The sequence below is a fragment of the Sinocyclocheilus grahami genome, unplaced genomic scaffold (genome assembly GCF_001515645.1).
Source record: "Sinocyclocheilus grahami isolate Dianchi unplaced genomic scaffold, SAMN03320097.WGS_v1.1 scaffold261.1, whole genome shotgun sequence".
Lineage (NCBI taxonomy): Eukaryota > Metazoa > Chordata > Actinopteri > Cypriniformes > Cyprinidae > Sinocyclocheilus > Sinocyclocheilus grahami.
The window spans coordinates 309,218-322,820 of record NW_015505440.1 but is presented as its reverse complement, the minus strand read 5'-3'; the positions used below and the strand labels follow the sequence as shown (position 1 = coordinate 322,820).

General features: G+C 34.4%; 1 protein-coding gene across 1 annotated transcript; it reads right to left on the bottom strand.

The window, feature by feature from the left end:
* Window positions 1-6,215: 6,215 nt before the first annotated feature.
* On the bottom strand, window positions 6,216-12,223 carry p2rx2 (purinergic receptor P2X, ligand-gated ion channel, 2). The gene is made up of 12 exons (XM_016290642.1): window positions 12,084-12,223; window positions 11,373-11,508; window positions 11,120-11,191; window positions 10,950-11,025; window positions 9,884-9,980; window positions 9,726-9,806; window positions 8,664-8,802; window positions 8,428-8,558; window positions 8,233-8,323; window positions 8,094-8,159; window positions 7,757-7,834; window positions 6,216-6,454 (listed from the first exon to the last, which is right to left on the bottom strand). Exons 1-12 carry the CDS (start codon window positions 12,221-12,223, stop codon window positions 6,359-6,361), a joined length of 1,203 nt encoding a protein of 400 aa, XP_016146128.1. The 3' UTR covers window positions 6,216-6,358.
* Between the last annotated feature and the right edge of the window lie 1,380 nt (window positions 12,224-13,603).

The following is a 13,603-nucleotide window of genomic DNA, read 5'->3' as shown; positions in this document are numbered from 1 at the left end:
ACAACATTTCAAAACTAAACATTTAAATGAAAACAAAAAAATAAAGCCAAAAACGATTCAAAAATATTAAAAGAACAAAAGGTATGAGTATAATGATTCTAACATAACACTAAGCCAAACACCAAAAAAACAACTACATATGTGTATGTACAGCCACACACATATACATGTACATATATGTAAATACATTCAATATATATATATATATATTATTTCATTTCCATTTTGTATGTTGAAGTACTGAAATAACTCAAATTAAATAATAAATAAAACTTAATAAAAAACCTATATAGACATAATAAAAAAACTAATAAAATGACAACATTACTACAACTGTAACTAAAACTAAAATAGATAACTAATACAAATCAAACTACATTAGTTTATCAGTAATCCTAAAAAAAATAACACTGAGCCAAACGCACATGCTAAAATAACAACAACTTACTGACACGTAGTAAAAAATGGTTATAAAAAAACTGAAACAGAAGTGAAACAAGTAGTAGGAAATAGGAGAAATGAAAAAGCGATATTATATATATTATTATATTATCAATATCACGATAGCAAAACTGTCTCGATATGATCGTGGTCGCATGACAATATGAAACGATAGGTCTTCTGGGCAAAAAGTGCAGTATTTAAAATATATTTGTTTTGGGCCATTATGCTTTGACACATTATCTGTCAAACGAATTAAAACCGAAAGCACAATATGGCTTAATCCCTTCATCAAGTCTGTTTTTGCTGCGTGATTTAAAGTGAAGCGCAAACATTGATCCGGTGTTTTCCGCGCCTCAGAACGGCTCCGTTCACAGTGAATGAATGCAGTGAACTCGTTTATTGTACGTGCTGCGAGTTTAGCGCGCGTTTGGGAACACAACTGCCACCATTTAGGCTTTATTTTCGCAGCAGGTGATTACAGTATTTCACTAGATGTGTACTGATACGCGTTTTTGTAAGCCTGTTTTCACTGAAGCTGGAGTTATTATTATTATTATATTCTAATTTTTTTGGCTTCCTAAAACACCAGTGTGAATGTAATTTAGACTGAGACAGTATATCACAAACAAAAAGAGGGTTGAGTCCCCTTTAAAATTCAGGTAAAAGTCAATTCACTGTCTTTTTTCTGACTTATGTTTTCTTAGTTAATAACATGGGTTGAACTTAATTTTGAACTCTCAAAGTGCATTAGATAGAATTATTTAACTTTAAAAAGTACAAAATTTTTATTTCATTTCCCAATTCATTCTTCTTTTTCTTTTTTAAATATCGCAATAAAAATCGTATCGTGGACTTCATATCGCAATATCGTATTGTGAGATTTTGATATTGTTACATCCCTAGTTAACACTATTTTCTGTCCTCATGCAGGATTCTGAAGAGTATGGTTGTCGGTTGGGTCCGAGAGATCACGCAGTATCATAATGTCTACGCTGATAACCAGGTGATGCATTTTTACCGGTGGTTGCGATCACCCAGTTCTCTGCTGTACGACCCGGCCCTTGCCCGCACATTATGATGTCTTTATTATTTTGTTGTTTTTTTTCCAAACCACATTACTTTTGTTTTTGTGCTATTGAAAACTAGATTCAGGTCAATAAAAGCCTCTTGAATATTATTAAAACTATCCTGTACCTGGTTTAAAACTTCATCATATGACGATCCCACAGCATAAAGAATCGCATCATCTGCATATAGGTGAATATAGGTTTTCTGACTACTGATAACCTGAGAAATATTATTAATATAGATTGAAAACAGGGTTGATGCTAACACAGAGCCCTGAGGGACCCCTTTATTAATAGCTAATGGTTCTGATAATTGTTGGTCAATCTTTACATATTGGGATCTTTTAAATAAATAGTTAGAAAACCAAGATAGGCTTAAATTAGACACACCAATACTACGTAATCTGGATAACAATATAGAATGATCAGTTGTATCGAAAGCTTTAGCAAGGTCAATAAAAATAGCTGCACAAAATTGTTGTGTTTCTAATGCATTATAGATATCATTCATAACTATTACAACTGCTGTAGTACAACTAAATGAAGAACGAAAACCAGATTGAACTTTAGATAAGATGTTATTTGTATTAAGAAACACTATCAATTGCTTCTTAATTAGTTTTTCCGTCACCTTTGCAACACAAGGCAAAACTGAGATTGGACGATATGAATTTGGATCCGTTTTATCACCACTCTTATAGACAGGAGATACAATGGCTACTTTCCAAATTTTAGGTATTTCAGCTGTAGTTATAGATAAATTGAAAATATATGTTAAGGGTTCAGATATAATTGATGCACCTACTTTAAAAAAGAAAGGATCTAAAGCATCTAAACCAGCAGGCTTTTTTGAGTTAAGTTTAGGTAATTCATGCCAGACCTGTAACTTATTAACTGGTTTTAGAGAAAAACTCAAAGGTAAAATAGTTTGAATGTTTCTTATATGTCTCGTTTTATTAATATACTGTCTAGGAACATGATTCTCAAATAAATTACTTGCGCTAATAAAATGTTTATTTAAAAGATCTGCTACTTTTGCTTTGTCTGTAACAACAATATCTTCGTTATTAAGTGAAACAGGTCCCTGTGGTAACAAATGTTTGTTTTCTAGTTCTTTTACCATACTCAAATAAGTTCTTGAATTTGAGGAACAATTGGAGAATTGCCTTTTATAATACTCAGATTTTGCTTTTCTAATAGCTTTAAAATAGCTTTACATGTTTGCATACTTTTTTTTTAAGTTGAGTGTTGATTATTATATTTAAAAATAAATAGCAATTAAATTTAAGTTTGGGCTCTGTTGTTAATTGTAACCTTATAGTAATGTAAAAGGGCTCCTTGTTTAGAGCAAACCTAAGGTAGATTTTTATCCATAAGAAAATTGTAATATTAATTGAATTTATTTAAAGAAAGAGCAATTTGTTCAGTAAACCATTGTTTAATAATAATAAAAAAGCAATTTGATGTATAGTTTTTTTTCCCCCCTGCTGTACCGAAACCATACCGAACCGTGACGTAAAAACCGAGGTACATACCGAACCGTCATGTTTGTGTACCGTTACAGCCCTATGGACTCATATTTTGGCCAGAAGCAACAGTTTAATGTTAAAATGTCTTAATAGATTTGTTTTCTTATAAACACGCAGCTTTTTGCTTCACAAGACATTAACTGATGGACTGGAGTGGTGTGGATTACTTGTGGATTATTGTGATGTTTTTATCAGCTGTTTGGACTCTCATTCTGACGGCACCCATTCACTGCAGAGAATCCATTGCTGAACAAGTGATGTAATGCTACATTTCGACAAAGTGAACATAAGAGACTTCTTTCAAAAATATTTTTAAAATATTACAGACCTCAAACTTTTGAATACTCAATGTAGGTTTTACAGCTAATGGACCACCTACAAATGTTCGTTTAGTCATGTAATGTCTCATGTTTGCTCATTTCCACTTGTTTGCATGTTTACAGAGCTTCACTGAACAGGTGGAAGTGTTCCGGAACATTGCCGCCCACTATAACATGAACTTCCTGCTAGAGAACATTGACTGGGTCCTTAGTATGAACGCATAGGTGCTTTTTCACCGGATACACTCCATCATTTATGCCAAACAATGTGTCATTTGAGCCATTTGTACAGATCTGAATTCATATGAAACAGTGGAACCATTTTGGTACTGGAACTTTTTTATTTGTGTGTTAATAAATATTTTTGTATATGAAGAATCAACTTTTGCAATGATCTTCAATCACTACTTCCTAAGTAATCGAATGCAAATTATGATTTTGGTCATTTATGGTTACTAACTGAATCTGCAATGATATTTGCAGATGAGGAGTATCACTCTTGTTCATAGTGGCATGCAACTAATATGTCTCTTTAGTAATGGTCTGTTTGGATATTGCTTCTTTTTGACATTTATGAGTTTAATTCTGTAAAGAATATGGCTTTTACATTTTTGTAACCACATATAGGATGGTGCAATAGCCAGCAACTACCCAGTTTAACTTAATGAGACATCCACATCACTGCCTAGCTCCTGCCCACTCTACATTACCACATTATAATTTGATTTCTTATCTCTGAGGCCAAGACCTAGACGTCATGGAGATGTATGACATGCTGTGCAATTTGAATCCAAACACTGTTGTGAATTGGCATTGCTGTACTCACCACTTTAACTGAAATGTTTCTTTCTCCCATACGAGCAAAAGGCATTTTCTTCAGAATAGGGTCTGAAACACTTTAGAAGATTTATTTCTTTTTTCACCCCCAGCAAATGGTCAAAGTAGGAGCTCAATATTTCAGAAATTTTTTTTCAATCTCAGAAGGTCAAACTATTTAATAATCATTTAATTATTATTTAATATTATTTTAGTTATTGTACAAAATTTGGTTAAATGCAATTTTAAATCGTTTTTATTAAATTAATTAAATATTTATTGCTATAATAAAATAAAACGAATACTAAAATGAAACGCAATTTAAAATAATTATTATATTATAATTATATAATTAAATATTATAATGTATTTTTATTTTTGAAAGAAATTAAAAACTTATATTGAGCAAGGAAGCATTATGTTGATCAAAAGTGACTGTAAACATTGATTTTCAACATTGCTAATATGAAATGTTTCTTGAGCAGCAAATCAGCATATTCGAATGATTTCTGAAGGATCATGTGACACTGAAGACTGGAGTAATGATAATGAAAAAAATTCAGCTTTGCATCACAGGAATAAATTACATTTTAAAAAAATATTCAAATTGGACTATAATCAAATATGTGCAGCCTTGGTGAGCATTCGGTTGTAAATAAAAGAAAAAAAGACAAACAAATATTGTCAACACAACAATGTGTAAAAATTCCAAAATTATAATTAGTAAACTTCTACAATTTTTTTTTTTTTTTAATAAGCCAATAGAAGTGTTGTGAGGAATGGATATAAGAGTATGTCGTGCTGTAGACAAACGCTACATAGTCCTATACTTCTAAGTTCATTGTCTGTCCATTGTCTTCAGCATCTGGTTTCAATCTCTTTTCCTGTCTGGGGAGATCAGGTTTTATATGCACCCTTGATCATTACTTAAAAGACTGATCCATAAACCTCAAAAGTGTGAGCTGCATAAATCGATACGTTTCTATTAATCACATTTAGAGTAGAGCTGGGCAGACGCAGTTCCTCTTCCCCTAAATTTCATTACTGTAACCAATATCATAGGAAGAGTTGTTATCAGGTTAGCAGAGCGAGTGCTGCTCTTTGGAGAAACCGTCTCATCTTTCCTTATACGAGATGACTTTTGATGAAAGAAGGTTCCCAGAAAAAGAGAGAATCATTTGGAAAGGATCTTTTAGTACTTTTTTTAATCACCAGATGAATTTAGTATTAGGGCTGCACGATTCTGACAACAATCATAATTGTCGATTATTCCCTTGAAATTGTAATTACGATTATTAATTACGATTATCACAATTTACATTGAATGATGTTTATACCATTGCTTGATGCAACTGCATGCCGTATTTTTATATGAAAATAAACACGCCGAAAACACTCTAACTGAAAAACCTTTAACGCTTTTCTATAGTATTAAGCCTAACTATACATCGGATTGGTTTCTTCTTTAAATTATAAAAAACGTACAAATATGAATGGTATTATAATGTTATACTAAAACTAGAACAATGGAAAAACCCTGAAGATAACATGTAGAAAGAAAAAAACATGTTAAGCGTGCAGAATAACATAAGTGGACTTTGAACGATTAATTGCCGCTTTGAGCGATTACGTAATTGTGGCATCCGTAATTGTAATCGCGATTAGAAATTCGATTAATTGTGCAGCCCTATTTAGTGTCACACTTTAAAGTTGATATGAAATCAAAAAAAAATCCAAATATTAACAGTCTGATCAAAACAAATGCTTCTCTGGGTCCTCTGGATTGAATCATGTGACACATTTACATGAAACCAAATATTCAGTGATTGTTTTTCTTACTGAAGATTTTTTTTTTCATTGAAATATGTCACATTTTACAAAAGGAAAGCATTACAACATATTTTCATGACTGTTCAAAGATGGAGGGGATACATGCAAACCCACTGCGTAGTTGAATTACACACTAAGCATATCAATTGGTGATCGTTGTTTAACATTTATTGAAGCAAAGCTCAACGGATACTTGGTTTTGTGTGTTTTTGAAGCTTTTCTAGATTCAGGAATGACATTTTGTGTTTCCTACGACAGGAGAATATCCTGTTCTTTTTGTAAAAATGTCCTACTGTGCTGTATATTTGGCAGCATGCTGTCACTGGAGAGTTTTCGGTGATGGCAGGATGTTTTATAATGGCACGCCATCTGAGAGGTCAGAGTGGGTGGAGCCATAGCTTGTAAGCGTGAGGTCTGTTGTGATTGGCTGACTGGGTTTCTTGGAGACCTGGTTAAAGAAATGGAAGCTTTTGATTATTCTGTTCGAGAAATAGAAAATACAAATGTCACTTATTGCCTGCCATGTTTTAAAACTGGGGGAAAAAATTTGAAACGGCAAAATCTTTCGAATGTCTCTCAATGAATGACCCTCAAGAATCATATTAAAAACATTCTAACCACAATATACACTAAAAATTATTTTTCAATGCAAGTAGAATTAAAATAACTGAAATAGAAATACTATGGAAACTTGTTTCTGCTGCAGGTAACTGGTTATATCTCACAATTCAGACTTTTGTGAGATATAAATTCAGATTTTCAAAACATAAACTCATAATTCTGACTTTTGGCATCCCTTCCATGTTTACATCTCACAATTTTAACTGACTTTTTTTCAGAATACTGATTTTAAATCTAGCAAATCTAATTTTAAGCAAATTTTTTAAGGTGATTGTAGCATTTTATGCAATTGAGATATAAACTTAGAATTGCAAAAAAAAAAAAAATGTCTGAATTATGAGAATAAATTACATTTGCAATTACCTTTTTTTATCCTGTGGTGGAAACAAGCTTTCATAAAATATTACTTCCATCTTTCTACTTCAAAATTTCACATTTATTGAAATGTGTTACTTGACATTTACTGTATTTGTAATTATTAGTGAAGTTTACTAGCAATTTATGAGTGACACCAATTTTTTTTTTTCGGTGTCAAACTTACTTTTTCTTTGAAATTGCTTGCAAATTTTACAATTACAAAGCAAGTAACTTCAAGGCGAAAAACTGAAATAGTATTTTCTTGTAAAACATACTCCCATAATGTTTTATTTACAACTCGGTGTAATATTCTCCATCCTTTTAACTTACATCATCAAACTTTTTTTAAGGTGATTGTAGCATTTTATGCAATTGAGATATAAACTTAGAATTGCAAAAAAAAAAAAAGTGTCTGAATTATGAGATAATAAATTACATTTGCAATTACCTTTTTTTATCCTGTGGTGGAAACAAGCTTTCATAAAATATTACTTCCATCTTTCTACTTCAAAATTTCACATTTATTGAAATGTGTTACTTGACATTTACTGTATTTGTAATTATTAGTGAAGTTTACTAGCAATTTATGAGTGACACCAATTTTTTTTTTTCGGTGTCGAACTTACTTTTTCTTTGAAATTGCTTGCAAATTTTACAATTGCAAAGCAAGTAACTTCAAGGCGAAAAACTGAAATAGTATTTTCTTGTAAAACATACTCCCATAATGTTTTATTTACAACTCGGTGTAATATTCTCCATCCTTTTAACTTACATCATCAAACTTCTTTTCACTGAAGACTTCATTCTTATCGATAAACGTCAGCATGATCCAGTCACAGATGATAGAGCACTATAGATGACAGAAAATGAGACAACATTTACTCATATTAAGCATTAGGACAAATCAACACAAGCTGTATATGTCTGTAAATGCCTCTTTCCGACAGGGTTACTCCAGATCAAGCACTGTGAGTGAAACCTGAGAATCATTCTCGTAATGCAATTTGTGAAATGTTTATGTCTGCCATCAGTGTCATTAAGACATCATTATCTCACACTTTAACCCAAAATAACCATGTTTTTCGTATGCATCCAGCAAAAAAACGTACAATTCCTACTGACGTCATGGCCGTGACTGTGTTGATGATGGTTGGAATCAGACTAAATCTTCCCGCCTGAAAAGAAATATATAGAGATTCAATATGAGGCGCCAACATGTCACTAATGTACTTCCATGTTTGGACTCACATGTCCATGAACAATGACATCCAGGCGAATCCCATAGGCTTTTATGAGTGTCCTGTACTCCACACCATCCTTATGGTAATATTTGGCAAACCTGAAATGTTTGGAAGTTAAAATGTTTCTAAATAAACATTAGGAACTAATTGAGCGTCATGTTAATTACAATTGATTATTGAAATTCATATAGAGAGCTCATACCTGTAGTAATATCCTGAGCTGGGAAGGTCTTTTCTCATGTCTAGTCTTCTGAATGAATATGTTGGAATGCACTTTGACGGATCCACATCAAAATCACACTTCCAGTTAATGAACACGCCAATTATTCCACCCTAAATAAAATGACATTGAAAATATGCATGATCACTGTTACAAATGACTGAATTCAGGAGAAAAAAAATGCTGATTTGTTGTTTGACGTTAAGCCGTGTACATGCCGTTTTGCAAAGTTCGCTGAATTTCTCTCGGGCCTGCGCTGCGATGAAGCCCAGGCTAAACACTGGACAATACGGGTTGGTTTCTGGGTGATAATGGCACCGTAACAATTTCTTTGGCTTGTTTGGTTTGATGTTGCCCCTATAGTTGAAACCATAAGTCATTTCATGAGCATAAACATAAATTCAGCAAGGGTGCATTCAATTTTCATTCAGTTAAAGTGACCGTAAAGACATTTTTAATGTTACAAAATAAATGCGGTTATTTTCAACTTTCTATTTACCAAAGAATCCTGACAAAAGTGTATCACAGTTTCTATATACATAGCAGCACTTACTGTTCAACGTTGGTAATAACAAATGTTTCATGAGCAGCAGATCAGCATATTAGAATGATTTCTGAAAAATCATGTGACACTGAAGACTGGAGTAATGCTTTGCATCACAGGAATGAATGGCATTTTAAAATATATTCAAATAAAGTAATAAGCCCCAAGAAGCCGTGGTTTACAGTGAATTTATAACAGCCAAGGGGCGTTGTTAGGCACGAGTCTACGGGGATTATTGCTTTTATAAAACGGTTATTCCATATATATATAGCAAGGTTTCACAAAATAAAACAACGCAAATAAAATGTCAAATGTAGTTCCTCGGAAACGGTTGTGGGTGCAACAGAGTGGTTGCCGAGCAACACAAATGTAAACAAAGGTGTACGTTTGTAGAGTACTTTACAACAGCTTCGAACGCTGCTCAACCAATCAGAATCAAGGACCGGAACTATCCGTTTTATAATAGAAAATTATTTTCAATTGTAACAATATTTCACATTATTATTGTTTGTACTGTATATTTGATCAATTACATGCAGCCTTAGAGCGCATAAGAGACTTCTTTCAAAAATAATCATACCAAAACTTTTGAACAGTAGTGTGCACAGGAATTTCTGATAACATTTAATGTTTTACTATATGCTTTTTCTTGATCAAACAAAACATTAAAAAGCATGCTGGCGTTGCTTAGACATATCCTCTGGTTTATAAAATATGCTGAAACCCATCGACGTGCCTCAGAACTTTAAACTTTGGGAAATGGATGGCATTCTTTATGAACACCGTGAAATTAATGGCCTGTTCCAACGCTGGTTCTCTGTAAGGGACAAGAAAGACATTTTAGTGCATTTCTCCGTTTGATTTCTGACAGATCAGTCAATAAAAGCACAATACCTGACAACAGCATATTCCTCAATGGGACACCAGGATTTGATCTCACAGGTCTTGAATGTGTAGTTGTAGTACGGGATACACCGTCCTGTTCTTTGACCTGTTCAATAACAAGTTCACATGTCGCTATAACACCAAGTCATTAAAGGTCCCCTGAAATGCTTAGAAACACGCAGTGTTACTCTATGGGTTGACGTCATTTGAACTGAAACAGGAAGACAGGGCGGGGCATATCAAGCAGCCCCGCCCCTTTTTAAAATAGCCAATAGCGTTTGTTTATATCACAGCTTGGGCTAGAGCCGTTCAGAGCCGTTGAGCTCCGTAAAGCCGCATTTGACAGGGTATGCCAGCCACAATCTCATCCATATTGCTATAAAATATAGCATTCTGTGTAGAATTCAAATAGCTCTGATACATGTGATCCGCTCCGTGCTATCGTGTCTCTGGACCGGAGCAGAGTGAGCGTGGTTAGCGTGACACAGCGGGAAACCAGACTTCTTTTTTTCCTCAATGGAAAGCATATTTACACTGTTTGAATCGTTCATTCACTGTACAGAAAATACTAATTCTGTGGACAAGTGACTGATTTCAGCCGCGGCTTCAGCGTCTATTTTATAGTGTAGGGGCGGGTGCTTCGGATTCTAGAGAGCATTTGATTGGACAGAAAGTTTGATGAGAAGCTGAAGTACGATGTGACGTCAAAAAAAACGTTGAGCTGTTTTGGCGGAAGTGACGAACTGCAAGCTCTGAATGCTTATATCTTCTAAATGCGAATTTTGTCACTGTTTTGGAGCACACTGCCTTATAGATAACCGTAAGACTAACATATTGATACTAACACCCAAAAAACTTTAATTTTGATTTCATGGGGACTTTAAGTATTCTGCCAATTCCTGAAATGATTTAGATATTTATATTTATACAATGAGGTCACAATGATTTTTTTTTTAATTAATGAATCAGTTAATCAAGTTCATTTAGTTCGTTTTAGATTAAAAAAATAACATTAGAGGGGAAAAGAGGGCCCCACTGTACGTATGTATTTATTTAATATAAAAGTAAACCCCACCATGACCATCAAAATCTATTTCTCCTTGAGTGCAGTCAGAATCTTGTGTGCAGTTTGCATTGGCAACACTGTAATGCTGAAAAACAAAGAAGAAAATGCTGTTTGACTCGGACCAATCTTTCCAACCAAAACACGAATACTTTGTATTCATATATGTGTTTTGCACTCACCTCTGCACATGTGCCCTGCGTCTGATCATACGTCACTTCTTTTCTAAGAATTGTACTGATTACATCACCACCCTGTGTGTTAAGAAATCCAGGGTTTTAAATGATTTTTCAATCAATTAATAGTAATGTTGACCATGCATGGCAAGACTACCTCGCAGGGAAAATTTGATTTGATCACAGTATCTGAAGGGACAAAGGATATCTGGTCTGCCCTGGAAACTTTTTTTGGAGTAAAATAATACCGTTTATTCACCTCAGACGGTCTGACGTATTCTGTTGTGTCCTGAACGCTGTCTTCCAGCATGGCCACACCTCTCATCTCAGTGTACACCGAGCTCTCTGGACGCGTCTCGGTCTCCTGATACGCTTTCTGACTGATAAATACATGCCTGCACAAATAAAAGATGCATGCATTATCTGTACACATGTACAACTTGAAAAACAAAACACACCTTCATGTGTAATAGAGGAATTTCTAATATGAATAAAAGAACATGAGAACAAACATCTAAAATAGTTGAAGGTGGGATGGGGGGTTTCAGATCAAATATGGCTAAAGTTGAAATTGAAATGGTTTTAATTAGATTTGACATTTCATCTAGGCTATACTTACATCTCTATATCACTGATTTGTATCTATTGACATTTTTATTGCATTACTTCTGCATTTGTTTTGACTTCTTTGCAGCCGTACTTCAAACCAAACCAAAAGATAACCACAAAAAAAAAACTCATCAAGTTCTTTTTATGCAAAATATATTTTTCTTTGGATTTATAGTCAAATGAATCACCCAGAGACTATGAAATAACTCAAGTTTTGCATTTCAGTGTTCTCTGTTTGTCTAACAGCGATAAATAGGCTATAAAAAAAATCACCAATTAAAACATCAATTTTGTGATTGATGTAAAGCAAGATTTCGGTACAGAAATAACAGCATACAGACAGTGGAAAGCAGATCCTTACCAAATGAAATATGTGATGACCAGGAACTGCACAGCTCTGTATATGACTCCTAGTTTTCTGTCCTTCACCACCATTACTTTCGGAGTCTCATAATCCCAGAAACCCAGGAAAAAGTCTTTGAGGAACTCCAGACAACCCATTTTTATAACAGTTCCTTATACGTTCCTGCAAAATGAACGTCCCAATCTTCACACTGAACTGATGCTGTACAGTGACACCCACTTGAGTACTACAGCCTTTCTCTCTCTCTCTCTGTCTCTCTCTCTCTCGCTCTCCCTGTCTCTCTCGCTCTCTCGCTCTCTCTCTCTCTCTCTCTCTCTCTTTTCCATTGTTCTTTATCATATTGTTAATTTAGCATTGAGCAATTAATAGTCTTGCCCATTTTCCATTCCTGCAGTTAGAAAAAATATTTATTTTATCTTCGTAAACTTTATGGTGTGCTATGTATCTATAGCTATTGCATTACAATCAGGCCTATTTATAGATGTTGTAAGTATGTTTTGTTATTAGTTTAAGTATTTGCTATTGACTGTTCAAATGCGGAGTTTTGCGCAGCGCAACAATCGTGTGTGTGTGTGTGTGTGTGAGGGGAACGCTTGTCAAAGGAGAGGGCTTTGTTGAAAACTACGTGTTTGAGAGAGGCGGGGCATAGAGGACCTACAATCATGTACAGTATTTGAAAAATACTATAAAAGTATTTGGCGCTGTGATGAACATCATAGCAAATACACAAATCTGAATGGCTGTTTAAATCATTTAAACACGATTCCGAAACAGAAAGTAGTGCAGCTGCTTTGTTTACAGGGTTTCCGGGGTAACGGCTGTATTTCTGCAGTTTAGCGCCATCTGCTGTCAGAGAGTGAAAGTGCGCTTTCATCCAGAGCGTCTCTCGCATGTTCCGCCATGTGCTTCTCGTCCGCGCTTGTTTACATCAGAGTGCGCACGCCTCTTTCACGCAGCATACAGCGGTGTTGTGCATTTTGACCAGTTGATGGGAAAAGTATTCTTAAAATGCATTCAAAATTCGGAATAATTTGTAATATATAATTATTCACGGTATTTAGAAGTGCCCACGATAACAATATCGTGCGTATTAATTACCGTGATATATCGCATTACCGAATACCGGCACATGTCTAATGTAAAATGGTGCCGTTAATTGCATTTTATTATTTATGTTTAGTATTTCTTCCCTGTTTTTTTTGTGAACCACCAGTTGAGATTACAGATGTATATACTGTAAGCATTTGTGAATTAATACTTGCTTCTCATAGGCGGTTATGCATATTGAAAGGAATCTATCCTCATGAACCCAAACACAAAAAGAAGGTCAACAAGGGCTCGACAGCGCCTAGAACCTTCTACCTGCTGAAAGACATCCGCTTCCTCTTGCATGAGCCTATCGTTGGCAAGTTCAGAGAGTACAAGGTGAGAACTCTGCTTTAGTAAAGCTAGATGCTGCTATGTGTTTGCAGCTGCATCCTCTAATCCTTATCATTTTGATCACTTTTTCATGTTCA

What these genes read in the sequence shown, in the direction of transcription:
- p2rx2 (XM_016290642.1), bottom strand. Translation starts at nt 12,223, where the DNA reads ATGGGTTGTCTGGAGTTCCTCAAAGACTTTTTCCTGGGTTTCTGGGAT. An exon ending in CGCAGGGCACATGTGCAGAG is followed by an intron (nt 11,026 to 11,119) that starts GTGAGTGCAAAA and finishes TTTGTTTTTCAG; the next exon opens with CATTACAGTGTTGCCAATGC. An exon ending in CCAAAGTTTAAAGTTCTGAG is followed by an intron (nt 8,803 to 9,725) that starts GCACGTCGATGG and finishes TTTCAACTATAG; the next exon opens with GGGCAACATCAAACCAAACA.